This window comes from Patella vulgata, chromosome 8, assembly GCF_932274485.2.
Source record: "Patella vulgata chromosome 8, xgPatVulg1.2, whole genome shotgun sequence".
In the NCBI taxonomy this organism is placed as follows: Eukaryota; Metazoa; Mollusca; class Gastropoda; family Patellidae; genus Patella; species Patella vulgata.
In genome coordinates this window covers 6,388,416-6,416,204 of record NC_065886.2, presented here as the reverse complement: position 1 = coordinate 6,416,204, position 27,789 = coordinate 6,388,416, and the positions used below count along the sequence as shown (strand labels likewise).

Genomic DNA, 27,789 nt, shown 5'->3' with positions numbered 1-27,789 from the left:
GTACTTCTCTTCATCATCTGGTACTTCTCTTCTTCATCTGGTACTTCTCTTCTTCATCTGGTACTTCTCTTCTTCATCTGGTACTTCTCTTCATCATCTGGTACTTCTCTTCATCATCTGGTACTTCTCTTCTTGATCTGTACTAAAATGGTTACAGAAATTCTCTTTAAAAGTTTTATCAGTAGAATTTGCAGTTTACGTTATCTCAGTATGACCTGTAAACTTTAAAAGTTTTTGGAAATTACACACCTGGACCATAACATGAATGACAATGTCACTACTTAACAAAATGATGTGAATTCCTTTTGCTTTGTGTTTAGGTTCATTTGTAAAATGTTTGTAACCGAGTTTAATTTGAATTTTTGATTTTTTTTTGTTCATGTTAGTTTGTAAAGTATTTGCAGCCAAGTTAAATGTGAATTTTTGATTTTTTTTTTTTGTTCAGGTTGGTTGGTAAAATATTTGTAGCCAAGTTTAAAAGAAATCAATGAGATGGCAGACGATGATACAATTTGATGGTTAACTTTTAGTAAAAGATGTTTTCCATGTTTGTGATAGACGCACGCCAAAGGTAAGTTTATTCGCTACATGTTTGGTTTAATTGTGATCCTGTGATTTGGTTTCTGTCCAAGAGTGCAGGATTTTAACGTTGAATTAGGAAACTAAAGATTTTGAGGTTTGTGAGTTCGAGATCGACCGTTTACTCGATTAGAGTACATGAATGTTAAAGAGGCACTCTCACCAAGATAATGAATAGAGTTGAGATTAAATGTTATTATTTTCAAAATAAACTTTGACCCATCTCTAGAGGTCCCGGATTCACTCCCAGTGTTTTCCAGTGTGGTTTCCCCCTTGTCAGAGGTGCAAGATGGAGGGTCTTTCAAGAACAGCTGTCTAGTCATTTGGATGGACGAAAAACTGAGATCCTGTGCATGCACGTAAAAGATCCATTGGCTGTTGGATTTTGATATAAGAATGCGCCGTACTGCCGCTGTCCGGGCAAAATTACCCTCATAGCATAGCACACTAAAATTACCCTCATAGCATAGCACACTAAAATTACCCTCATAGCATAGCACACTAAAATTACCCTCCTAGCACACTAAAATTACCCTCATAGCATAGCACACTAAAATTACCCTCATAGCACACTAAAATTACCCTCATAGCATAGCACACTAAAATTACCCTCATAGCATAGCACACTAAAATTACCCTCATAGCATAGCACACTAAAATTACCCTCATAGCATAGCACACTAAAATTAACCTCATAGCACACTAAAATTACCCTCATAGCATAGCACACTAAAATTACCCTCATAGCATAGCACACTAAAATTACCCTCATAGCATAGCACACTAAAATTACCCTCATAGCATAGCACACTAAAATTACCCTCATAGCATAGTACACTAAAATTACCCTCATAGCACACTAAAATTACCCTCATAGCACACTAAAATTCAATCTTGATGTTAAAACGCTACATGATGCAGATGTTTTGTTTTAAAAAAAAAGGTTGATTTATTTAATAACCCAAAGGCGTTTAAACTTCGCAGCTTGACATGTGCCCATCTAAATTACATTTCTTGTTTAAAATGTAAATCTTGAGAATGATTCCTAGGTACTGTGAGTTGGGTCGTTCGGTTGTTTAGTTGTTCGTAAAGTATGTGTTTTAGATCATACCGTCTGTCATTCAGTAAAGTGGCAAGGATTTGATTCCATTCTTCTACATGATCAGGAGTAGGTGGTCGCCTGCCTAACCTCATGGGTTTTCTCTGGGTTCTCTAAAGACCCCTACACTCAAAGCAAATTATTGAAATAAAATTGAACCATATGTTAGTCCCAAAAGGACCTAGTTTGTGTCGAGTGGATGTTAAACCCCATTTCTCTCTCTCTCTCCATTTTACTACGTGACCTGAAGTAGGTGGTCACCTGCCTAACCTCATGGATTTTCTCTGGATCCTCTGGTTTTGTTTCCTCCCACAGCTAAGGAACCCTACACTCAAGTGATTTATTAAAATAATTCTTTTTTCCTGTGTTAGTCTCGAAATGACTTGTTTCTGTTGAGTGGGTGTTAAACTCCATATCCCTCTCTCTCATTCTCTTCCTGGAGCGACAATATATACCATATTGTAATATTGATTCAATTGACTGGACAGGATTTCTAAAAAAACACTTTATATTAAAGGCGGTGGTGTTGAGTGGAATTTAAATCCCATTTCTTTCTCTTTTGATTCCTCAGTTACTTGGCATGGTTTCGATTCCATTCTTCTACGTGCCCAAGAGTAAGGGGTTGTCTTTCTACCCTCTGGGATTTTCTCCAGGTCCCCCAGTTTCCTCCCACAGCTAAAATCCCCTACACTCAATGTAAATTATTGATATAAAATTGAACCATATGTTAATCCTGAAATGACTAGTTTCTGTTGAGTGGATGTTAAACCCCATCTCTCTCTCTCTCTCTCTCTCTCTCTCTTTCTCTCTCTCTGGTTTCCCTACACTCAAAGCTCTGTTGATTGGATGTTAAACCCTGTTTCTCTCTGATTCCTCCGTTAATTAGATTTATGTACAATATGAAGCTGTGAGGCTGGTTAATTGTTGAGTGTGAAACGAACGAATTACCTGAACAACTTAAAAACAATATTGACACATCTTCACCAAACATTGATTACATCACATAAAGGCTACGTGAGCGTTTACTCGTTACTGGGCGTTATTGTCATAATTCCTTTTCTCTCTTTTATCCAGTCGACACAACTGATGTGTTGTCAGAAGAGAGATGTAAGTAAACAATCAGACGATAAATAGCCCCGAGCACACGTAGGATTACATCTTTAAACTCATGTATTTGTTCCCTGACATAACCTCAACATCAAACAGTTTTTTTTTTTATAACTAATTTTCTCGTTTTCGGTTCAACTCATTAAACTTGTACTCTGTTCAGAAAAAGAAACTTTGGCCATCTTTTTGATTTATGTGAGGGATGTTGAAAAAGACAAATTTTCTGCAGATATTTTTATTTATCCCTGTAATGTAGATAAATTAGAATTGAAATTGAATGATATATAAGAAATGAAATGTAAAGGGATTCAGTATTGCATGAACTGGGTTAATGAAATGAAATGGGGTTTAACGTCCTACTGTTCTGCTCCTGACCTGGGCTAATGAAGACAGGCATACGCCATACAGTGTGCTATGAGGGAAACTCTTATATCGAATTCTTACTGCCAAGGGATCTTTTACGTGCACGCCAATGTGTACACGGGACCTCGGTTTTTCGTACCATCCGAAGGACTAGACAGCTGTCCTTATCAGGCACTCCGTCCTGCATCACTGACAAGGAGAAACCACGCCGGAAAATCCGGATGAACTTTCTCGGCCAATGCAGGGATCGAACACCCGACCTCAAGGCTAGCGAGCCAGCGTCTTACCCACTTAGCCACCGTGATCCCCTGGGTTAATGAAGACGGGCATACATCATGCTGTGTGCTATGGGGGAAAGTTTGTGGCACTGTGGCCCACTCTTAAAAAACTATATATGAAACAAAGGAACACACAAACATTTGAAGTGCCATCAGATATTCCTAAAAGGCATATAAAACAAGGTCGCCATGGTTACCCAGCGAGTATGGTGCTTGTTCCCTGACCTGAAGGTACTGGGTTCAATCCTGATGTTCCGCAAGTAATATTCTTATGATTTTCCAATCTGGTTTACGCTTGTCAGAAGGCCTAGATAAGGGCCTAGATAGATAGATAGAGGGCCTGAAAAACCCAAGGTCCACGCTTGGATTACCTGTAGGCCTACTCGTTGGTGTGCATGTAAAAGAAATGAAATGAAATAGGATTTAACATCCTACTGTTCTGCTCCTACTGGGCTAAGGAAGACGGTGCATGTTAAAGAACCATTGACAATTTGATGAAGAGTAGGAAGTGAAACCCCATTTTATTTCAATTCAAAATTCTCCTGTTAGTCACAATTCACCTGTATAACAACTACAAACAATTTAATTTAACCAAATCTCACGACTTCACAAAAAATATCACGAATTTCAAATTGAATCAAGTCCAAACTATACTTTTTTTTTACTTTAAAAGACAGATTGTACATGGTTTTTTTTATCAAGTTTAAAACTTGCCGACTTTCATGTAACTGTTTGATGTTTATAAATCCAAGCTTATTTATACGTTAATACATTTTAAAATGGAGATTTTGTTCGTAACAACATGACATTTACACGTCTTGTGAGTTTTATAATGTTTCTTGTTTAAACATCTATCAACAGGTTAAACACTCACCATTTCATTTAACACGTATTCCGAGGAAAAATTGATTTTACGTCTACAGTTAATTTGAAAATTCTGATTTTTTGTATTGACTATATAACTTGTAAACTAAATTTTCCATTTATTAAAATTGCATGAATTGGGATATAACAAGGAGCAGCGTCGCCTGTCCAACCTCGTGGGTTATCTCCGGGTCCTCCAGTTTCATCCAACTGCTAAAAACCCCTAGGCGCAAGCGAATTATTGAAATAAAATTGAACCATATATTAGTCCCGAAATGACCTAGTTTGTGTCAAGTGGAAGTCAAACCCCATATCTCTCTCTCTCTCTCTCTCTCTCTCTCTCTCTCTCTCTCCCTCTCTCTTTGAAGAGATTATTTCTCAACCATTCAATAATAATGATCAATTAAATAAATCCCAGTCATTGAATAAAAAATTATACAGTGGTAAAAATAACAATTGATTTGACTGTATTGATGTATAAGGTCTTGTTCAACGGAGATTTTATATAAAATGTGAGACAGAATACCTATTAATCTATTTATGTTTTAATTGTTTAAATCTACAAGGAAGATCGACCGAGTTCAGTCCAACCTTCTATTCAATGATTACAAACCATGGACAATCAACAAAAAAATCGAACAAACGGTCGTCCCATTCTACTCGATGAGAAAAGCAAATAATTCAATTTATCTATCTATATTTTTTTTCTGTAACTTTTGTTGAGTTCTTCCCTTGTGAATGTTTTAAGTGAAACGTTTAGATGTCGTGAATGATTTTTAACCAGCCTCACATATACAAAACGGTTTATTTATCTACAGCATTAACACAGTCCTGCCGTCGTAATATTATCATTTTCCCGTGGTAGCTGTATTCAGTCTAGTTTTCTCGTTGTTACATTCTGAGTGGGTGGTTTATTGAAAGTGACTTAGGAGATGAAAGGATGAATTGGGAACATTTTGTAGGGTCCTAAGTTTCCCAGACAAATAACCAGAAATGACTACTTTTTATCCACATACATTTTCATGTGGACGTATTATGTCATTGCTCGTCCGTGTGTCCAATTTCTGTTTGATAGTAGTTATGTTTGTGAGTCGGTAGGTTATTGAAACTGTCTGGAATTAAATTAGAGTAAATATGTCACTTAAAAAAATAGTTGTTTTTTTCCAGACAGTTCCAACTGGCAAGGCTTCTTATATGTGTACATAAATGTCCATGTTGTGGGGGGTAGGGGTGTTTGTAGCCCTTCCGAAAAACTAGGAACACTTTCCTTGTCAGTCTCACAGCTAGATGACATCCATGGCAAGTAAGTAACAAGCTTAAAGAAATCAGTATGGTTTTCCCCGACCAACTATAAATCAAGATATTAACTTCTTTGTAAAGGGGGTGGTGGGAAGATGGCCGAATGGTTAGCACGTGCCTGTTGCATCATAAGTTCTGCCATTGAATCAACTGGCGTGGTTTTGATTCCCCGGTTGTACGTGACAAGGAGTAGGGTCACTTTTCCAATTGCGTGGATTTTCTTCGGGCCCTCCAACTGCTAAAGACCCCTACGCTCAAGCGAATTATTAAAATGAAATTGAGCCATATGTTAGTCCCGAAATGACTGTGTCGAGTGGACTTTAAACCCCCATTTCTCTCTCTCTGTCTCTCTGTAAAGGGAAAACTGGTGAAATTTACCCTATTTGGAAAGTTTTTATTAGGACAAGTCTCTTTCAAAAGAGGCTGTAGAAATCTCACGACATCAAAAACATGGCTACACGCCTACAATCATGAATAATGTTATTATTCTGCTAATAACACAGTAATAATATGTTATCAATGGACGATAAAATAAATTACATAGTGTAACAATGGACGACAAAATAAAATTACATACTGTAGCAATGGACGACGCAGTGTGACAATGGACAATAAAATAAAATTATAAACTGTAACATTAAATTGTAAGGTAAAGAAATATACTATCATTAGTAAGGTGATCTACTGACCACCTACATCTAAAGGAAGATAGGTATCGTTTTACTATAGATGGTATACGACTGTATCACTACTGTATATATAAAACAATCTATGTTTTATTCATAATTTCCTGGAGATCCGATCAATAGGTTGATTAAAATATATATATATGTTGTAAAATTACCTATTATATGACAGGGTGAATATTTTAAATTTGAAACATTTATTTTTTGTCCATTCGTTTATTCTTGTTCTCATCAGTTTCATATTATTATCATTATTATTATTATTATTCATCTTCTATAGCGCTTCATTATATCCGGTGATATTTCTGAGCGCTTTACAAATGTCACATCAAAGTTTGTAATAATATTTAAACAAATGTGTTTTTAACTCCGATTTAAATTTAACAAAAGTTGAACTTGCTCTAATTGATCTTGGTAGCTTATTCCACACATGGGCACCATTTATAGGAAAATATAATTTTCCTCTGAGTCTCTTGTATGCAGGCACAGATAGTAAAGTAGTATCTGTGGACGAACAAAGATTTGGTCTTTCCTGTTTGTAGAATGTGAATAATTGTTTCATGTAGGAGGGAGCAGCATCCGAAAACAAAGCTTTAAACACATTTGATAGCACTTTAGAGTCGATCCGGGCTTTCACAGGCAGCCAATGAAGACTTTTAAGAGTTTCTGTTACATAATCTCTAGAAGATGACTTGGCAACTAGTCAAGCAGAGTTATTTTGTACAACTTGAAGACGGTTGAGGGAGAAATCTGGAATGCCAGCCAGAAGTCCAACCGAGATATGACCAGTGCTAATACAACTCTAGCACATGAATCTTTAGTAAGATACCTCCTGATTCTGGATATTGGCTTTAATCTCATGTACATTTTACACATAGTATTGTTAACTTGTGGGATGAGAGACATTGTCTTGTCCATGAAGAAACCAGGGAATGTTCAGAAATTTGAGCAGGGGGGGGGGGGGGAGTCCGGGGCGAACACTGTGTCAAGTTTGGCGTTTAGTCTGGGGGATTACCAGAGCAGTCTATAAAGTCAAGATTTCTGCTCATTTAGGCTAATACATATACAGGATTAGCATGAAGTGAGGCTAAATCGGCGGCAATCCTTCACACATTTCTTATTTTTAACGTTATTTTGATATATATGTAGGTGCATGCCTGTTTCTATTACATTCATTGATCAGTTATAGAATATTACCTGTAGAATCATTGATTTATTGGCGTTAGATGTAGACTGTATTACAACTCATCGATTTAATACATAAACTACAGTTAAAATAAACCGTCAATTAGATATTAAAGAGAATGATAAACATTTATATAACATGCAATTATAGTACGGAATGTGATAGATAATTATTCTAGTTTAAAGTGAGTACAATTACTACAATAACTCCACTCCCCCACGCCTTGCACGCTTAGAGCCACAGAGTTTCAGTGAGTAAGGGGCTGGCTCAACAACCATGATGTCCGAAGTTCAATCCCTTCTTTTTCTGTTAGTGATTAACGTAGGGTGATATCGCAGACAAGTTGTTTTATTCTGTTTTATGCATAGGGATCTTTCTGTGGGAGGAAACCGGAGTACCCAGAGTAAACCTGCGAGGTTAAGAAGATACCTCTATCTCCTAGCCACATACGCTCACACCAGGGATGGAAACCACGGCCGCAAGTCAGAGGTGACCGGTCAGCTAGAGCGAGAAGTGAGACACTCTAGACAACCAGACGATCCCATCCCTGTGTTGTTTCAATCGCGTTGATGATCGTGGATTTTATAGCCAGTTTTCCTCTGATCAATGATGTAGGAATGAGGCCTTGTCAAGGAACAATGTCTAGTCAATCAGATGGGACCAAAAAAAACAAGACCCAGTGTACATGATGAAGAATGGGCTAAAACGCTGCTGGCGGGCAAAATTTATCTTATAACACAAGCATGGTGTATTCCTGTCTTACTCCCAAAATAACATTTCTCTACACAATGCGTTGTGTCCTTTTAAAATTAAAAATGATTTACACAATGTGTGAGCTTGACGATATTCAGGTAAGTCTCCAAATCCCAAAAGATGTGTCAATGGATGATACTTTATATTTTTGATCAATTCAAAAAAAAAAAAAAATCAAATTAAAGAAATGTCAGCATTTCTTGATATAGAAAATGCATTGAGATGTAATTATGGGCTATAAATGAAGTCTTCTCACTTTAATTATAATATTATCACTTGATGCATCAGATGAGTATAGAAGGGTTAGATCTATTAGATAAGTATGGAAGGTATATTTTACAATGATCAGGAATCAATATGTTTGGATTGATGTAGAATATGTTTATAATGCACGGATATTGAGGTAAGAATATAGTACAATAACTCTTTATAATGCACATATATTGATTGTTAAAGTAGCTAAATCGCTGGCACCTAGCTAGATATTGACACAAATGGGTAGCAACGCATATAATAATGTAATATGAATGTATACAAACTGATTTACATTCAATCGTTTCTGTATTTACTCTAATTTCAAATCAGTTATATTCGACGAAATATGACAGAGGTCTCAATTGAATGGCAATCTCTATCTGGTTATTCCAGTCTACACCGATAGTATTTATTGCACATGCTCGCCATTGACTTGACATGACTTGTGGAATATGTCTAGCCTCGTTCTTCGAGCCCCTTGTTACAAATGGCGCTGAAATGCATTATGGTACACGATTCGTGTACCAATTGTAAAATGTTTATTTTGTCTTAAATATTGGATATCAGAAGTCCATATTTTTCCGGTAAGATCACAACATCAATGTTGATTTAAATTGACAAATAAATCGTGTTTTCAATATCGAAGACTTTGGATGATATTGAGTTAGAGACTTAGCTATTTTAAACTAAAGCACACTAACAATCCTACGAATATTTCTAACTAAAAGATTGTTGTGGTTAGTTATATGATATTGAGTTAGAGAGAGAGAGAGAGAGAGAGAGAGAGAGAGAGAGAAATGGGGTTTAACGTCCACTCGACACAAACTAGGTCATTTCGGGACTAATATATGGTTTAATTTTATGTCAATAATAACACATGGTTTAATTTTATTTTAATAATTTGCGCGTAGGGTTCTTTAACAGTGGGAGGAAACCGTAGGACCCGGAGAAAACCCATGAGGTTGTACAGGCGACCCTTCTCCTTGTCACGTACAACCGGGGATTCGAAACCATGCCAGTTGACTCAATGACAGGCCTTATGATACAGCGCGCATGTGCTAACCATTCGGCCATCCAACCCCCGCTATTGATTTAGAGACTCAGGCTATTTTAAATAAAACTGTTCTATCTAAAATTAGATCTATTTATTATTCTATAGATGAACAGAAAGAGGTGGTAGATTTCGTCATTAGGGTGGGGTGGGGGATATTGATCCGAAATAAAACTGTTATATCTATAATTATATATATTCATTAATCTATAGATGAAACAGGAGGAGGTAATAGATTGACGTTTGAAGTTCGGTATTTGGGATTGTGGTACTGAAAAGGCTATCTAGTGATTTGAATGGGACAAAATGAAATAGGTGGCAATATCGCTAAATAGGCAACAACTTCTCCTTATTCATGTTGACCTATAAAAAATAGAGTCAAAATGTCCAGAGTATGAAGTTAATGAATGATTTTGGACCTGTTATTTTCCTCCCCCACAATAAATGAATGGCAGTTTTATAGAGAGATTTTTGCCTGTTTGGGGTTGAAATTGTAAAATCTGATGTTTTAGTGAATTATGAAATAAACCTGTATCTCAACCAGAATATATTATTGGTTAAAACAAAAATAAATAAAACTTTATTTGTCACAACAATTTCCCAGATAGTTTCTAAAACCTCAGAAACTTTATATTTATTAAACATTTCTACAATTTCAGAAAATATTAAAATTATTTGTACATTTATATAACCTCAGAAAATATGAAAATTATTGTACATTTCTATAACCTCAGAAAATATGAAAATTATTTGTACATTTCTATAACCTCAGAAAATATTAAAATTATTGCACATTTCTATAACCTCAGAAAATCTAAAACTTCAGAAACTATTAAAAATTGTGTAAATTTCTATATCCTCAGAAAATATTAAAACTTAATCAGGTTTGAATTATGGAATTGTTTAGATCCTCAAGACGATATGTCTAATTATAGATTAACAATTGACAATAATCATATTAAAAAGATATATCTAAATATTTACAGGTATACAGGTAAAAAATCTTGACAGGTTCTCTACAATAGTAATACACTTAAAACCCTTCATGACAAGGATGTCCAAAATATTATTTTAAGTCTATGGTCAGACTTGGTGGCACCCTGGGGATTTTAAAACAACAAATTAAACCTGATTAGGGTTAATTGATAACTTGTAAAATTATTTACCTGTTTTGTTACTTACCTTCAATGTTTAATTAATCACTTTAACACTGAGTTTAAGACACGATGATATAAATAAACACCTATTGTTGATTAATCTCTCCAGGTCAATTACAGGTGTTAAAACTTGAATACAACAATATAAAACTTGGAGTAATGGTGTGAAGGTTTCAATTTTATCATCTTTTTTTTTTTCAAGACATTAATTGCTATCAACTTTTAAAGTTAAACTTTTAATTTTAACAAAAGAAATAACATTTTTAGTAAATTATTTGTAAACAGCTGACAAAGACAGCTGTCTAGTCATTTGGATTGGATGAAAAACGTGCACATTAAAGAACCCTTGGCAGTTGGAATTCGATATAAGAGTAGGCTGTCACCCCGCTGTCCAGGCAAAATTTCCCTCATAGCACACTGTTTGGCGTATGCCCATCTTCATTAACCCAGAACAGAGCAGAACAGTAGGACGTTAAACCCCATTTCATTTTCATTTCAATTTCTATACTTAATACCATATCCCCAGCACGGAAAAACAACTAAAGGATGCATGGTGTATGAAATAATGAATAGCCAGTTACAGCACTTTTTGTGATGTTGTTTGTTAAAATGAAATCCTGTATAATTTATAACCTTTAATTTCTTGTTGAATAATGCTTCCTATGAGGTAAAAGTACAGATTGCAGCTAGAGTTTTTATAACAAGGAAACACAGAAATTACCAAAAAGTTTTTAAAAGCCTTTATTTTCCACGAATGAACAATGACTTCTAAGTTGGTCTTCAAAGTAAAGAAAGAAGACATGCTTAAAAGATGGTCAATATTTTGGTTGTCAAGTTTTGGCTTGTGCTGTTTGCGGTTGATCTGTTCATTCATTAGGGTATTACATCATAATACGTAATACCCTATGCCATTAGTTGTCCGCCAGCAACATCGCCCTCTTTGATCTTCATCTTGTTTTAATTGTCTTTTATTTACAAAACTCCAGAAAATGTAAAATAAACAACAAGCTTAAATTAAAAGCAGTTACGTCAATATTTGTTTAAAGTGTTCATCTTGTTAGCGAGTAATTTACAACTGAAATTTTTAATCTTTGTTGTAAAATAACGCTGGAAATAGATTTCAACAACCTTTGCTTTTGTGTTTAAAAATCTGTTGAAGCTGGGGATAAAGTAAAAGAAAGTGCTTCCACTTTCTAATTTTAACTGTTGGCCATATTGGATAAGTGTATTTTGGGGGGAGAGAGAGAAGAGAGAGAGAGAGAGAGAGAGAGAGAGAGAGAGAGTTTGTTTAACACTCGACACAAACTAGGTCATTTTGGGACTAACATATGTTTCAATTTTATTTCAATAATTTGCTTGCATTAAGGGGTTTTTAGCAGTAGGAGGAAGCAGGAAGACCCAGAGAAAACCCAGGAGATGAGACAGGCGACCCTACTCCTTGTCAGGGTGCATTTTGGGGAAATTTTCAAATTTTTCACGGCTTAATCCACATTTAATTAAGAAAACATGAAAATGAAAATATCTCCAGTAGAAAATCTCCAAGCTAGGATTTATTCTGATCAAAAGAGGCCCATCAAAAGAATTTTGATCGTTTCCCATTTATATCATCGAGATCATCCTATTGATCTGAAAGGAATTGATCTATTTTTGGACTGATATTTTAACTGTTTCAATTTCTACAAATTTCTAATTAGCAGACAATTTAAAATCCCTTAAAATAACTTTAAATTCATATGTATGTTCAATTATATCACTAGGAACGGTAGCACAAACTGGGCATTATTTGATGAATCTTGATGGTATTTAATACTTTCTGCATGGCAATCTATTAACTGAATATGTGTATTAGATTATAGATGGTAAGCTCAGTTTCTTTCCTTTTTTCATCAAATCTGAATGATTTAATTGTTTTTAATTATGTTCTCCTGATTTTGATTGTTTCTGTGTGTTTGAAGTATATGTTTGTGATATGCGCTTAGAAACACTTCACGTGTAATGAAGCGCTATATAAATCGAACAATAATAATAATAATGATACCCAGTCCCTAGTGTATGTTGGAGTTAATGTTTTTGTATTCTCAGCATCAAGAATTTTACCTTTATGAAATCTTTGAAAATGGAGGGAGTTTAATTTTCAGTTTTCTCATCGTCAAGTATTTCACATTTATGAAATCTATCAACTTGGGGAAAGTTTGATCTTTTCAGATTCCTATTATCAAGAATTTTATATTTATGAGATCTTTCAGCTTGGCGGAGATAATGTTTTCAGATTCCCATCGTCAAGAATTTCACGTTTAATTCATATTTCTGGTTGAATTGATGAAATCAATACGCAAAGAAATCGTATAAATGATTCATATACGTCACGGGACTCGGAATTCAATATTTTGGCCTGAGATGAAGCAAAAAATGTCTCCGCAGCAAATTATGTCTTTGTGATGGATATTTCCTGAAGAGTCATGTTTACGAAATAAATTTTATATCTGATCTCGATAGATTATCACGGCATCCAGATAAAAACGATCTATGTCATGAATTTCTTTGTACTGGGGTCTCGTAAAAAAAAATGTTCTCGATACGTTTATACAATATCGAGTGAAAATAAATATAAATGGGATCAAAAGATTAAACAACTCCGAAATAAATATTGGGCCAGTAAATAAAATACAAATCTTGACTTATTTCGTTGCCTCCATTTTTTATCCATTGTCAATAAGAAATAAGATCTGTATCGAGTCCTGGCGACTGGAGAGTACGAATGTTCGGGTCGTTTGACATCTCTGATGTTTTTAAAGAGATTAAAGGTTAGAGACATGAAGGTACAAACGATGTAGTAGGACCAGTTGATTTATGTTTATATTTTTTGTGGATGTGGACTAAACAACATGTGATAGTGGTATAGTGATGGGATGTCTTGGTTGATTATTGTCTAATATTTGTCACTGGACTAAATTATCGTAATATTATGAGGTTAGTTTTGTCAATTATAATATTTCAATATTTTAAGATTGTATTTCTTGTGGATAGTCTGTGGGTTACATTAAAATGTATGCATGATATAACAAATGAAATGTGTTGCGTTCTACTCTTCATTATATTTTGTGGCCGAATGGATCATAAGGTCTGTTATTGAGTTAAGTGGCATGGTTTCAATTCCCTGGTTGCACGTGACAAGGAATCTGGTTACCTGTCCAACTTATGGGTTTTCTCCGGGTCCTCCGGTTTCCTCACATTGCTAAAGACCCCTACACTCAAGCGAATTTTTGAAACTCTGGGAACTAAATCAAATATATAATTGTAGATGTATTATAGATACCAACTTTTGAAGAATGTTCTGTTTCTATGAGAAAATTAAGAGGGATGTTCTGTTTCTATGAGGAAATTTTGTGAGAGTAGAAAAATAACATTTCTATAAATTCCAACTTCATTGGAAAAGTTGAATGTACACAGCCAAATTTCAGTACCCCAAGGGCAGTATTCCCTTTAAATGATCAACCTACCATAAATCAAATTTATTAAAGTGATAGAGATTAAGGAATGAATTTAATAAAATAATTTACGATGTTTAATAACATGATAAGCATGTGTCAAGTGTATTATGGATATTTAATAAGTTTACAAGTCGTATCCTAGCGTGAGTTATTTAATAAGTTTTATATCCCAGCATGAGATATAACGGCCTCTACACCACCCACTAATTGGACTTCTCACAATCTGATTTAAACTCAGATCCTATTTCCTTTCGTTTTTTAAAGTTCAAAATTTTAAAATGAATAATTTTGGTTTTCAATTTTAATGACAGTTGTTGAAGTACCACCATGATCTTATTTTAGTCATTTTGGTTGCTCTGAAAAATTGATCCTTACGACCACTAACTTGATTTTATTTTCGGTTGTACGTGGCAAGGAGTAGGGTCGCCTGTCCAACCTTGTGGGTTTTCTCCGGGTCCTCCGGTTTCCCCCCACTGCTAAAGACCCCTACGCGCAAGCGAATTGTGTAAATAAAATTAAACCATGTTAGTCCCGAAATGACCTAGTTTGTGTCGAGTGGATGTTAAACCCCATTTCTCTCTCTCTCTCTTGATTTTATTTTACTTGCATGAATAAATTTATATTACTTCAAACCCAAAAAAAACTGAAGCCTTTATCCCATTCACAAGTTAATTGTTTATAGACGGATGTACAGAGTGTCGACATAATACATGATCACTGACAAGTAGGCGTAAAAATCCCAATCTAATTAAAACACAGATCCTATTTCGTTTCGTATTTTAAAGTTCAAAATTTCGTTTTACTTGTCTTTACTACACTACGATCTGGCAGAGTTGTTATATGACCCCTGTTCTGGATGATGTGAGGGATTAGCCAATGAAACGGTCTGTTACGGCGAGTTTTTGGCGTGAGGTGCACAGAACTGTGGGTAATCCACTTGAAACATCAACATCATAGGGTCTGACATCATACGGTCAAAAGATCGCTTGTATGACCTCTGTCGCGACCTTCCACTATAACCGGTCAGATCTAATTCATATAGTGTAGGCCATCGAAAGTATAAAAAATGAAACGAAATATAGATCTGTATTTTAATCAGATTGGATTTTTCAGCAACACCTATTTATATATATTGCTTCCTATATTTTACAGGAAAAAAAAATAATTTACATTTCAAAAAATAAAATTTTTATGAAATTTTAAACAAAACATTTTACACAGGAATTAAGTGGCTATTAATTCATCAAGACACCCCGGAGGACTGAAATTTCTATTGCTCTAGCCCTAACATGTTGGTTGATAGTATCTTACGAAATGATATTATAGCCTACTATCACCCCTATCTACACCCACAGACCAACAACCGTGGCATGTATAACTCCTCTCTCTATTGATATCCAACGACCAGTCTTCTTACTCTGTCGTCCAGATAACACACAGTGATTATTGAAGCATTAAATACTTAAAGTTAAGAGGAAAATGGGAGTTTAAAGACTAGTGAGATATTATATCGATAGAGCCTAGCAGACAGGTGGAACAATAACTATGATATCAGATAAAAGTTGCTAGGATTAATATCGTGTAAAGGGAAAGGTAGACCAACGCATGTCAATAAGTTCTACAGACACTTACACAATGTCATATCTAGTAGACAAAGGAGGAAAACTGCTCAACAAGACATAGACCAAAATATTTTACCACGATATACGGTCAATTTTATATCTAGTAGACCAGACAGGAGAACTGCTCGTCATGTTGTAGACAAAACAAATGATAGAAATATTAGATACTTTTAGAGACTGTTCCAAACTTTAAATACTTATGTTCAATACTTTTCAAAGTATGCGAAATAGTAGCCTAATTCTCAGCCTAACACAAGGCAGAATATGAAAAACAGGGACGAGTTCCCAATTAATTTAGCTGTGGTACCCCCACGGCGATATCTAATAAAAAATGAGTGCATACACGCCCTTAACTCAACAGAGTTATTTTTAAGCCCTCGTTAGTTTAGAAAACTTTAAACTTAAAGTTCAAAAGGGTTAGGAGCCTTGAGTCAATGTTAATTAGCATAATCATGACGGCAAATTTCTTAGCCGAATATCTTTGCACACTTTTCGGAATAATCGACTCCAGTGCCAAAGATCAATTCTGGTCCATCTGTGATGTCACATGTGCTCCGGTGCCCACCGACACTATATATAGAGGGCCACCGCACATCCCCATTTAAGCCTGAAGAGTAGCTGAGAGAAATCTGGAAGGGCTGTTCGCCTATTTACAGATTTTTTACTTATGTTCAAACAAATATAAGATACTTTTAGAGACTGTTACAAAATTTCAATACTTATGTTCAAACGAATATTCTGGGGATAGATCTCAACCATAGAAACATCCACTAAGATACCACTGGCAGTTTCACAGTTTTATGTTAAGTAGACCATGCAGGAAAACTGCTCTACAATTTACCCAATATCATATCTAGCAGATCATGCAGGAAAACTGCTCTATAGGATGCAGACAAAACAAATGATAGGACAATTAGAAACATTTATTCCTAGATAATATTGCCAACAAACAATGAAAATACCAGAATTGAATAAAAAAAATCTGTTGTAATGATGTCATTTTATGTACCTTTAGTTGGTGACCACAGGAATATTTAGACATTTAATTGAGGGAGAGAGAGTGAAATGGGGTTTTACGTCCACTCGACACAAACACTAGGTCATTTCGGGACTAACATATGGTTTAATTTTATTTTAATAATTCGCATGTAGGGGTCTATAGCTGTGGGAGGAAACCGTAGGACCCGGAAAAAACCCACTATAGGTTGAACAAGCGACCTTATGTTAGTCCCAAAATGACCTAGTTTGTGTTGATTGGACATTAAACCCCATTTCTCTCTCTCTTCTTTTAAAGACGTTACAGGTATTAATAAACAAAATGAGTCTGCAAGGTAAAATTAAACAAGATCAAATTGTAGCTAAAAACAATCCATTAGATTTATTTCAACATTTTTACCTATTTACCTACGTACTCGTTCAGGTAGAGATACTACTACTACACCTGACAATGATATGTGAGGTGTCATATAGAATAGATACAGGTAGGTATATATAGATACAGGTATATGATGAGTAGGTATATATAGGTATAATAAGATGGTGATTTATGACTTTAATAAAGATAAAAGATGATCACCTGCCCTTTAAACAAGATCTACCAGATACGACAGGGTCACGTATCAACTTTCATTTTATTATACAGTAATATCAGGTGTCAAAGGTTAACATTAAAAACAAATTTTCTTTTTATTCTAAATTCTATAAAAGTAAAATACTGTATTTATTATAATAAACAAATTCTCCTTTTACTCTCAATTCTGCAATAACAAAATTTTGTATTTATCAAAAAAAAAACTTGAAAAAATAAATTTTCTTTTTATTCTAAATTCTATGATCATAAAAATTCCGTATATATCTGAGAAAACTAATATTGCTTTCCATGGGGTTATAACACTCCCTTTAGGGGATTGGGTGACCCAATAATCTAACATGTGCCTTTTAGATAATCATGTCTGTTATTGAATCAAATGACTTGGTTTCAATTCCCAGCTTGTAGCGCCGTCGCCGGTCCAACATTAAGGGTTTTCTTGTGGTTTATCTCCACCTCTAAGGACCGCTCCTTATACAGAAACAAATTTTGGAAATAATTGAACCATGTTAGTCCCGAAATAACCAAGTTTATGTGAGTGGATGTTAATCTCTCTTCTCTCGCTGACAGATTGACAGGCATCAGTGGATTTGTATCAGTCAAAGCCTTGATGTGTGTGTGACATTGTCAGTGACTTGTGTCTTATATCCAGGCTTGCTACCTATGTATCCAATATGGTAAAAATGTTTTATTAAATTTGAGACAAAAGTCATCTATTATTGGGCAGGGGTAAAATTTTAACTGAGAAACACATTCAAGAATTTTAAAGGCCTTTCAGGAAGACCTGTTCATTAAAAATCCAGCGACTTCATGAAGTTGCTGTCATGAAAGGCGAATTGGAATCAAAATTCTGTTTCCATTAACGTTTTCAAATAATATTCCTGTCAAATTTCATCCAGCTCTTTGACAACAGCTGAGAAATAAGACTTCAAATGAACAGTCCACAAGAAAAAAGTGAACTCGATCAGCGCATGAACCCCATGTGGCAGACTACACCACTTTGTAAAAAGTCTCTGTTTTTAGGTTAAATATGGTACAGATTGAAATAACAACCAATAATTACCTCAACTTGTCAATATACAAATAAATTACTGGGTAAATATCTGATACCATTAATATATTATCATATCAATTTAACACCAGAATATTTTATAAATAAATGTTTCAAACATAAAAACTTTGAAAGAAAGAAATCTTAGATGTCAAGCTATATATTTTCGAGCAAGATTTATTGAACTTCAGATAACACACTTCTAAAAAAAATTGACATAGATTCCATTTGATAAGAAATTAATTTAAGGAAAGAAAAACTTGTAACAAATAAGTTCAAATAATATTAAAGTTGGCCAAAATCTCAAATTTCAGTCAAAGCTATTGTTGACTTGAAATGTTTTGAAAAGACAAAAAGTTTTCAAAAATCTCAGATTTCAGTCCAAGTTTTTGTTATAGAAAGTTTAAAAAATCTCAAATTTCAATATTTCATTAAGAAGATTTGTTATTGACAGAAAGTGACATGTTTTTTCTAAAAATGTTAAACTTAGATTTAGAAGATCTGGATTAAATAGACTATATACTTTAATAATTTTAACTAGATTAAGGGGATATATTCGTAAAATTATTTTAACTAGATTAAGGGGATATATTCGTAAAATTATTTTAGATTTAAGGATTAGTGTAAACAGATTATGCATTTTGGTTTTATGAAGATTGGATTAAAAATGAATGATTTAATTATTCCTGATCATTTGAAATTTATTAGTATAAAAATTATTAATTGATTTTTTGATTAACAGCAGGCAAATGGTGCTATGTTCTTAAAGGAGCTAAATCGCTAATATTTGAGACCTAGAAATATGTTCGGCGAAATGGCAATCTCTAGGGTCTGGTAGTATTTATTGAGTATGCTCTCCAGATAAGAATATAGCGTCACCGTTTAACATCACATGTGGAATATGTCCCTTGCTACAAATGGCGCTGAAATGCATTCTGGTACACGATTCGTGTACCAATGGTAAAATGTTTATTTTTGTCCTAAATATTGGATATCAGAAGCCCATCTTTTCCCAGTAAGATCATAACATCAAAATCAATGTTGATTTAAATTGACAAATAATTGACAAGCGAATTATTGAAATAAAATTGAACCAAATATTAGTCCCGAAATTATCTAGTTTGTGTCTCTTTTACTTAGATAAACAGGAATTTAAATAAGATTTTTATTAGGAATGGATTTAGGCAACAAAATGATGGTTCATAGTAGAATAACTTGTCATAGGTATTATAGATATCTACTCATTGTATCAGAAGATATGATGGGTGGGGGGAAGGAAAGGAAGGGGTTGTTATCGAGCCAAAATAACATATTTGTTGAAAATAATTAGCTTTCCTTTTAATATGACAACAGGTCTGTCCATGGCTTCCCAGAAAAGGATATACCAACAATTTGTATGAAGAGATACCCAAAAAAATCTATTATAAAGTATGTTAGGAACAGATTTGTCGATAGTTTCCTAGTATTGGGGGTGGGGTGGATGGCCGAATGGTTAGCATGTGCGCGCTGTATCATACGGTCTGTCATTGAGTCAACTGGTGGGGTTTCGATTTCCCGGTTGTACGTGACAAGGAGTAGGGTCGCCTATCCAACCTCGTGGGTTTTCTCTGGGTCCTCCGGTTTCCTCCCACTGCTAAAGACCCCTGCGTGCAAGCCAATGATTGAAATAAAATTAAACCATATGTTAGTCCCGAAATGACCTAGTTTGTGTCGAGTGGATGTTAAACCCCATTTCTCTCTCTCTCTCCTAGGATGGGATATGGTAACACATTCCTTAATAAAACTAAATAACATATCAACATGTGAGATATATATATATATATCAATCCCTAATGCCATTACCTATAGTGTTACATACACCTATACAACACAATAAAACATGTAATTGACTAGCTAATTTTCTATTTCAAATGTCAATCAACTGTAATAACAGTATTTTTTGTGCATGATTGACAAATGAATTAAGTTTGGTGTTGGATTTCTCTGTCTGTGTTCACAGTATGTATTGGGATTGTGTTGTTGCTATTGACTGGATTAACTAAGTCTTCTAAGGTCACACACAGGCTAATCTCTGTTAATCTAATCCATGAATTAAGATAACACCAACTGATTTAATCATAAAGAGTGTTGTCAAGAAATAAAAATAATTTGTCATTAATTGAAACAAAATGAACAAATTTAATCAATGATTTTTTTGTTTTCTCTTTAATTTATTTTTTATGTATTTTTTTTACGTTTGATTATTTATCAATTTTTCAGTTATTTTTGTATTTTTTTAACGTTCTTTTATAAATCAATTTTATCAAAGTTAGGGCCTATTTTTGTTATAGATTAACATTTGGCACAATAAAATTCCTCTGAACTAAGCAGTTTGATCATTTGATGAAACTGACTGTTATATGGCTATCAAAAAATAATTGATATATCTATACAGGTTTTCTTCACTAAGTGATCACAATACTAAATTTGTTATATCCATATTTTCATTTTATTTTCAAATTGACTATCATTGGGTCCTTCGGTTTGCTCCCACTGCTAAAGACCCATACGACAAGCAAATTATTTAAATAAATATGAACCATATGTTAGTTCCAAAATGACCTAGTTTGTGTCGAGTGGACATTAAAACCCATTTCTCTCTCTCATTTGGATGTATCACAATATATGATTTTGGATCGCAATACAGAGCCCTCAAATGTTACCATTTACGTTGCATAGTCGCTGCTAGATTTTAACATAACAATTATTAGTTCCAATATTTTTCCTTATTTCTGTTTCAGAACAATAAGGATAAAAAAACGTCCAATAATAAATTTTTCCTTGATAAAATTAATAACGGACAGTAAAGAGAAAACATGCAATATATAATATAAAGATTATCATTATTTAATTTATTTATTGGTTTATGTCTGAGATGAATAATTTATTGTTTCCTTGTTTTGCTTTTGGTCAGTGCAAATTTCCTAAAATTGTGCTCTTAAGGGGGTCTTATGTTGACCTTACAACTGAGAGCAATTGGCTTCAACTGAATGCAACTGAAAGTGCCTCCTACAACTTAATTTTAAAGCAACAAGTTCCAGGATAACGACTGGATGTGCTGTTTCTATATAAATTAATAACTGCTTCTTTAACTAAGTAATTAGTTCTGAAAAAAAGAAAGTAAAACAAGTTTGAGTTGCAGAATTCAAAAGGTTTTAACTCCATTCAAAGACTGGATTTGTTTGTTTTGTTTTTTATTTTTTATAGAATTTATAATAATATTGCTACTTTTGAACTATGTAATTAGTACTTGAAAAAAGAGAGTAAAAAAAACAGCTATTTCTTTTTGAATGGATGAATTGGTTATGAAAATAATGATAAATACTACAGAGTCATGTATTTACCCCCCTGTAGGGAATATTATAAAATTTGTTTAGAAACCATCAACTGGTTAAAGATAACTTCACAGCATGCTAACAAGACAGTCAGATCTCCTTGTCAATCAAACTATCATTGAACCGTGACAAAAGTCATGATAGTATTTGATTGGCTGGTTGTTAACTAGTGGGTGGAGCTGTAAATGTCAATCATCCAGGTCCATGTGTAATAGTAATGTACATCAAGAAACATGTAGTAAGAGAGTCAGTTGTGTGCATGGTGTCAAGTGCTGTGTTATATGGAAAATAATTTGTGTATGTGGATGTTATGAAATATTTTTTACAAGGACTTAACATATTTTGAAGGTGTGTTTCTGTGTAATGTTATATTTGGATATTTCTAATTCTTTATTATTGTGATTGATGAAGCATCAAGAAATGAACTAAAGCACATTGGTAGATTGCATGGCACCAAGAAACTGCTAATTTCATTATGGAATGGACATTCTATTTAAACACTGTTGAATGAGGAATCGGCAATATGTATTAAATATTGATGATTATTCCCATTTTGTTGATTTAACAGTTTTCTATAATAGAAAGCACATTGGTCAATTGTATGGCACCAAATTGCCCAATTTCTTTATGGAACGGATAGTCTGTTTCTTAATATAATGATTGTTTAAAAATACTTTTGCTCTAAGAATCAGGAATATATATTAAATATTGATTGTCACCCATTTAAGATATTTGAGGTGTTTTTGCCTTCGGTTGATTTGACAGTTGCCTGTTTGAAGAACAACAGTGAAATGTTAAAGTCACAAAAATCAAAAGTTATGAACTAGATTTTTGTTTGTAACGTTAGCTGTAGGAGAGATGTTTCAATCACCAACTATTCTGACCATTGGTGTTATATTCCTCATAGTGTAGGGGGGTTGGATGGCTGAATGGTTAGCTTGCGCACGCTGTATCATAAAGTCTGTCATTGAGTCAACTGGCGTGGTTTCGAATTCCCGGTTGTATGTGACAAGGAGTAGGGTCGCCTGTCCAACCTCGTGGGTTTTCTCCGGGTCCTCCGGTTTCCTCCCACTGCTAAAGACCCATACGCGCAAGCGAATTATTGAAATAAAATTAAACCATATGTTAGTCCCGAAATGACCTAGTTTGTGTCGAGTGGACGTTAAACTCCATTTTTCTCTCTCTCTCTCTCTATTTTCACTAGTTAATATTTGTAAGTAAGGTGTTTATATGACCACCGTGTCCAGGTTTATGGTCCAGTCATTATTTCATATCAATTTCTTATGATCAATGCAATCAAAATCATTTATTAATGAAAATTTGTAGAATATATTAGATAGTACAGTCATCATACTTTCATATATATATATTTATTATGATCAATATGTTTGATATTATTTATTAATGAAAACATGTAGTTGTAAAATATACTAATGTCCAAAAGAAAGTATACACTGTGCATTTCGTCCTGGTTCAAACAAAGTTGTTTTTCCATTGTATGCAGTATTTGGGTACAATGTCCATTTGTTTTGCTATTTATTTGCTTAGAAATATTGAGTTTGGACGCACGGGACATGTTCAGTGTAGTTTTATCACATTTTTTTTTATTTAAACAAAACTTAGTCATATTTTTAGTGTGTATACTTTCTTTTGGACATTAGTATATATTAGATATCAGTATAGAAATCTTTTAACTGTCATTTTGTATTTGGATCTTTGTATGTTGTATTTAGGGCTACTGGTGATCATTTCCATTTCATGCAATATTTCATGGCTTAAACAATGCTAAAACATGCTTAAACAACGCTAAAACATGCTTAAATTGATTATTCAGCATTTGATTTAGAAAATGGACCCAAATATCTCCCAGCATGGATTTAACTAAATATATAAAGAAAAGACCCATCAAAAGATTTTAACCAACAGTTTTGGGTGGCTCTGGATTGATTATATTGTCTGGCCCATGGTTTTAAATCATCGTATATCTTTCTGACTACTGAACAGAGAGGCCCATCAAAAGATTTGGGGTGGCACTGGATTGTTTATATTGTCTGTAGAGAATGCCATCATATATCTGTATATACTGAACAGGGTTGAACCAATTTTTGATGAATATTCAATTTAGAGATCCAAACTTTTTAACATTGAGTAGGACATTAAACCCCATTTCATTTTATTTTTTTTAACATTGTTGTTTGAATGGAATTCAAAATCCCTAAAATGAATTCAGAGAGTTTGATAATTTGGTATCAATTAAACAAATTTATTTATATTAGGAGGATTGGACAATTTGGGGACATCAACAATATGTTGTTGCCACACAGTCTTTGCAAACATAGAAATATTTAAATGAAATGTAATGGGGTTTAACGTCCTACTGTTCTGCTCCGACTGGGTTAATGAAGACCTACATTATGCCATATACAGTGTGCTATAAGGGAAATTTTGCTCTGAAATATTTGGACACATTTTGGTTACACAAGATGAGTGTATCAGATTCAACAAGTATTTTTAAAATGAGACATGTAATAAATTTTGGGCCTATTAAAAATTAATATGGTAATATCTATTTATTTTCTTATTTCAGGAATGTACTAATTACAACTTGTCGAGAAATTATTAAAGAGGATATATAAAGGTTATTTCTAATAACAAAAAAAAAAGGTGAAAACTACCCAGATTTGACATCTGTGTGGTCATCGTCCTGACAAAAAGGAACCTAGAAATAATTATGGTTGACAAGCAGTGACAAATACCTGATTAATTACAATTAATACCAATTAGTACTCATCATCTGTCATTACCTGTACAAAATGGAGGCCAGCAGAGTGTTGCGTCTGCTGTGCGTGATCGTCATGGTAATTATGAATTATGTAACGTGTGAAGATGTGACATACACGATTAAAGAAGAGCAGAAGCCAAACTCAGTTGTAGGAAATATTGGACGGGATTCTAAAATACACGATATGGTGACGGATGCCGATTTTGCGAATTTACGGTACAGTTTGTTAACCCAAGGAAATGCTTTCAGTTCATTTTTTACTATCGACGGAGTGACGGGTGATCTTTTAGCAGCTAAACGCATTGATAAAGAATCACTATGTCCGTTTACAGTGGCATGTGTTTTGAATATCGAAGTGGTGGCATCGAACCAAGGTAGTGGAGGTGTTTTCTTTGAGAGTATAAAGATTCACATCAATGTAGACGACATCAACGACAACGAGCCTGTTTTTGCTAAACAGAGAGCGAGCATTGATATTTCAGAATCGGTCAACATCGGAGCCTCATTTTCATTAACTGGAGCTGTTGATAAAGATACGGGTGAAAATAACACGCTTAAAAAGTACGAAATATTGCCCAAGGATGGACCGTTTGGTGTCGGTTTTAGCATCAATATCGATGGCAGTTCAACAGTCAGCATAATAGTCGAAAAACAATTAGATCGCGAAACAAAGGATTCTTACACTGTTACGATTATAGCGCGTGATGGCGGTCAGCCTAGCAGAAACGGCACCATGATTGTTGATATTAATATAACAGACTACAACGACAATTCTCCTAAATTCTCCGATACAGTTTATAACGCAACGGTCCGCGAAAACACACCATCACAAACTGTCATACAAATTGTTTCTGCGGTGGATGATGACATCGGTGAAAATGGTGAAATATTTTATCGACTAAGTGCCCGACAGTCGGCAGATATCCATCGATATTTCTTCATGAATGCTGTTAGTGGCGCCATCTCTATCCGAACATCCCTGGAATATCAGACCACAGAAAATATGAGAATAATTGTCGAAGCCAGTGATCGTGGAGTGCCGCCAAAGTTTTCTCAGGCCATCGTCGAGGTTATGGTTATCGACACGGACAACAATCCTCCTCAGATACGGATCAACATGTTGTCAGGATTAATCAACGCCTTGATTTTGGAAACGGCTTCCATTGGTTCCCCCGTCGCCCACATGGCCGTGACTGACCCAGATTCGGGACAGAATGGTGTTGTGAATTGCTACAGTCAAAATGCTGCGTTCGATCTTCGTGCTTTGGATAAAAATGAATATAAAATCGTGGTAGCTAAAGTCTTAGATTACGAAGAATCTCGCAGTTATCTGGTGACGATTCTGTGCGAAGATAGCGGAAATCCTCCATTAAATTCCAGTGAATTTTTTACTGTAGATGTTTTGGACGCGAATGACAATAAACCAGTTTTTATTCAAACCAATTACGCCGTCAGTATTCCTGAAAATAATTCTATTAATGATACTCTTTTACAAGTGGTTGCCACGGACGCAGATACAAATACTGAAAATGGCCGCATATCGTACAGATTACAGGACGATGCCTACCCTTATTTTGATATAAATCCGTCCAATGGTATAGTCAAGGCTCGTGTCGTTTTGGATCGGGAGGAAATGGCGTCTCATATTTTTCACGTTCTGGCTATCGATAATGGCATACCAAAGAATACGGCCACAGCAGAAGTCATCATAAATCTACTGGACATCAACGACGAAGCTCCAAAGTTTGAGAAAGATTCTTACACTTTTTATGTGTATGAAAACAGGAATGCTAACACCGTCGTCGGAAACGTCTCAGCCTTTGATCCCGATTTAGGACCCGGTGGATTATTTGTGTTTGCTCTTGCAACGTCTGACTTGACAACAAAGCTGCCTTTCACCATCTCGGCAGACGGTTTATTGTCAACAACACGGATGTTAGATTCTGAGTCTCAGAGTCAACATGTGTTTACAATTCTCGCTACTGACCAGGGAGTTGTTTCCCCCTTAACAGGATCAACGCGGGTGACTGTCGTCGTTTTAGACGAGAACGATAACACGCCATTTTTTGTATTTCCTAATGATGCAAATCATAGTTTAACTGTGTATCTACCGATATCGAAAAACTCAAGCATCGTGAAGATTAATGCTGAAGATAATGACAGTGGTGTGAACGGAAAAATCACATATACCCTGAGATCTGATAACGTCTCCGCACTTTTTGTCATTAACCCTGTCACAGGCGACATCTTGGTAACTAGGGACATTACCCCGACTGACATAGCAACATATCATTTCACCGTCAGTGCTGAAGACGGAGGAAAAATATCAAACAAACTAGAAAGTAGATTCAGTATAACTTTTGAGTTGGAACCGGTAAATGTTGGATCCCTCGGTGGTGACGGAAATCAGAATGTTTCGATTGTCGTCGCGTTGATCTGTGCCACCATTTTGGTTTCTGCGGCAGTATTGATAGCGCTTTTTGTCATCAAAAGACGAGACCGGAACAGGAGAGCAAAATATTTAGAGAGTCAAAAATCAAGCACTACTAATACAGAAGTTGGAAAGAGCGATGTACAAGTGAAGTCGGATAGAGAGAAGAATGGAAGAATGAATGAAATAGAAGGAAAAGATAATCCAGCTTTTAGGATGAATAAATCTTCGGGCCAGGGTAATAATTATAAACAAGTATCAGAATCAAGTCTTAAGGTGAGAATTTTCTATAATTTTATGGAAATGTGACGGGGGAGAGAGAGTTGTCTACCCTTAGATAGCAGTTAACACACCTCTTAAATAACCCACGGGTGAAGTTATAATTAATATTTTCGCTTCGGGAGCAGAATTACGACACATTGTCGAATATTTTTGCTTGGAGCATAGCATGTTGAATGATTCATTGGCTCAGTGGATAAGGGCGCTGGCTTGCTAACCCGGAGGTCTGGGGTTCAATCCTGGTCGATATTAGCTGGAAAAAGTCCTCCGTTTTTGCTTGCTTGATTTCTACCTTGTCATTGGTGCAGGGCAAAAGACCTGCCAATGAAAGGTGTCTTTTGTTCGCATCTGACGAAAGACTTGGGTCCTGTGTACACTCAAAAGAACCGTTGGCAGTTGGAATTTGATAAAGCGTAGCACATTGTATAGTGTATGTCTGTCTTCATCTGCCCGGTTCAGGCAGAACAGTTAAACCAGAATTCATCTAATGAAAT

At 34.9% G+C, this 27,789-nt stretch overlaps 1 protein-coding gene across 3 annotated transcripts in view; it reads left to right on the top strand.

Moving 5' to 3' along the window:
• Positions 1-455: 455 nt before the first annotated feature.
• Positions 456-27,789, top strand: part of LOC126829672 (protocadherin-11 X-linked) — a 42,255-nt gene continuing 14,921 nt past the window's right edge. The window contains exons 1-2 of one of the 3 annotated variants that reach the window (XM_050559697.2): positions 456-571; positions 24,391-27,292. In XM_050559697.2, coding sequence (XP_050415654.1) covers positions 24,617-27,292 — 2,676 coding nt within the window. In that variant the 5' untranslated portion in view covers positions 456-571; positions 24,391-24,616. Of the gene's footprint in view, positions 572-13,542; positions 13,648-22,059; positions 22,152-24,390; positions 27,293-27,789 lie in introns of those variants that run through there. The other 2 variants (XM_050559696.2, XM_050559695.2) reach the window with 2 other exon arrangements.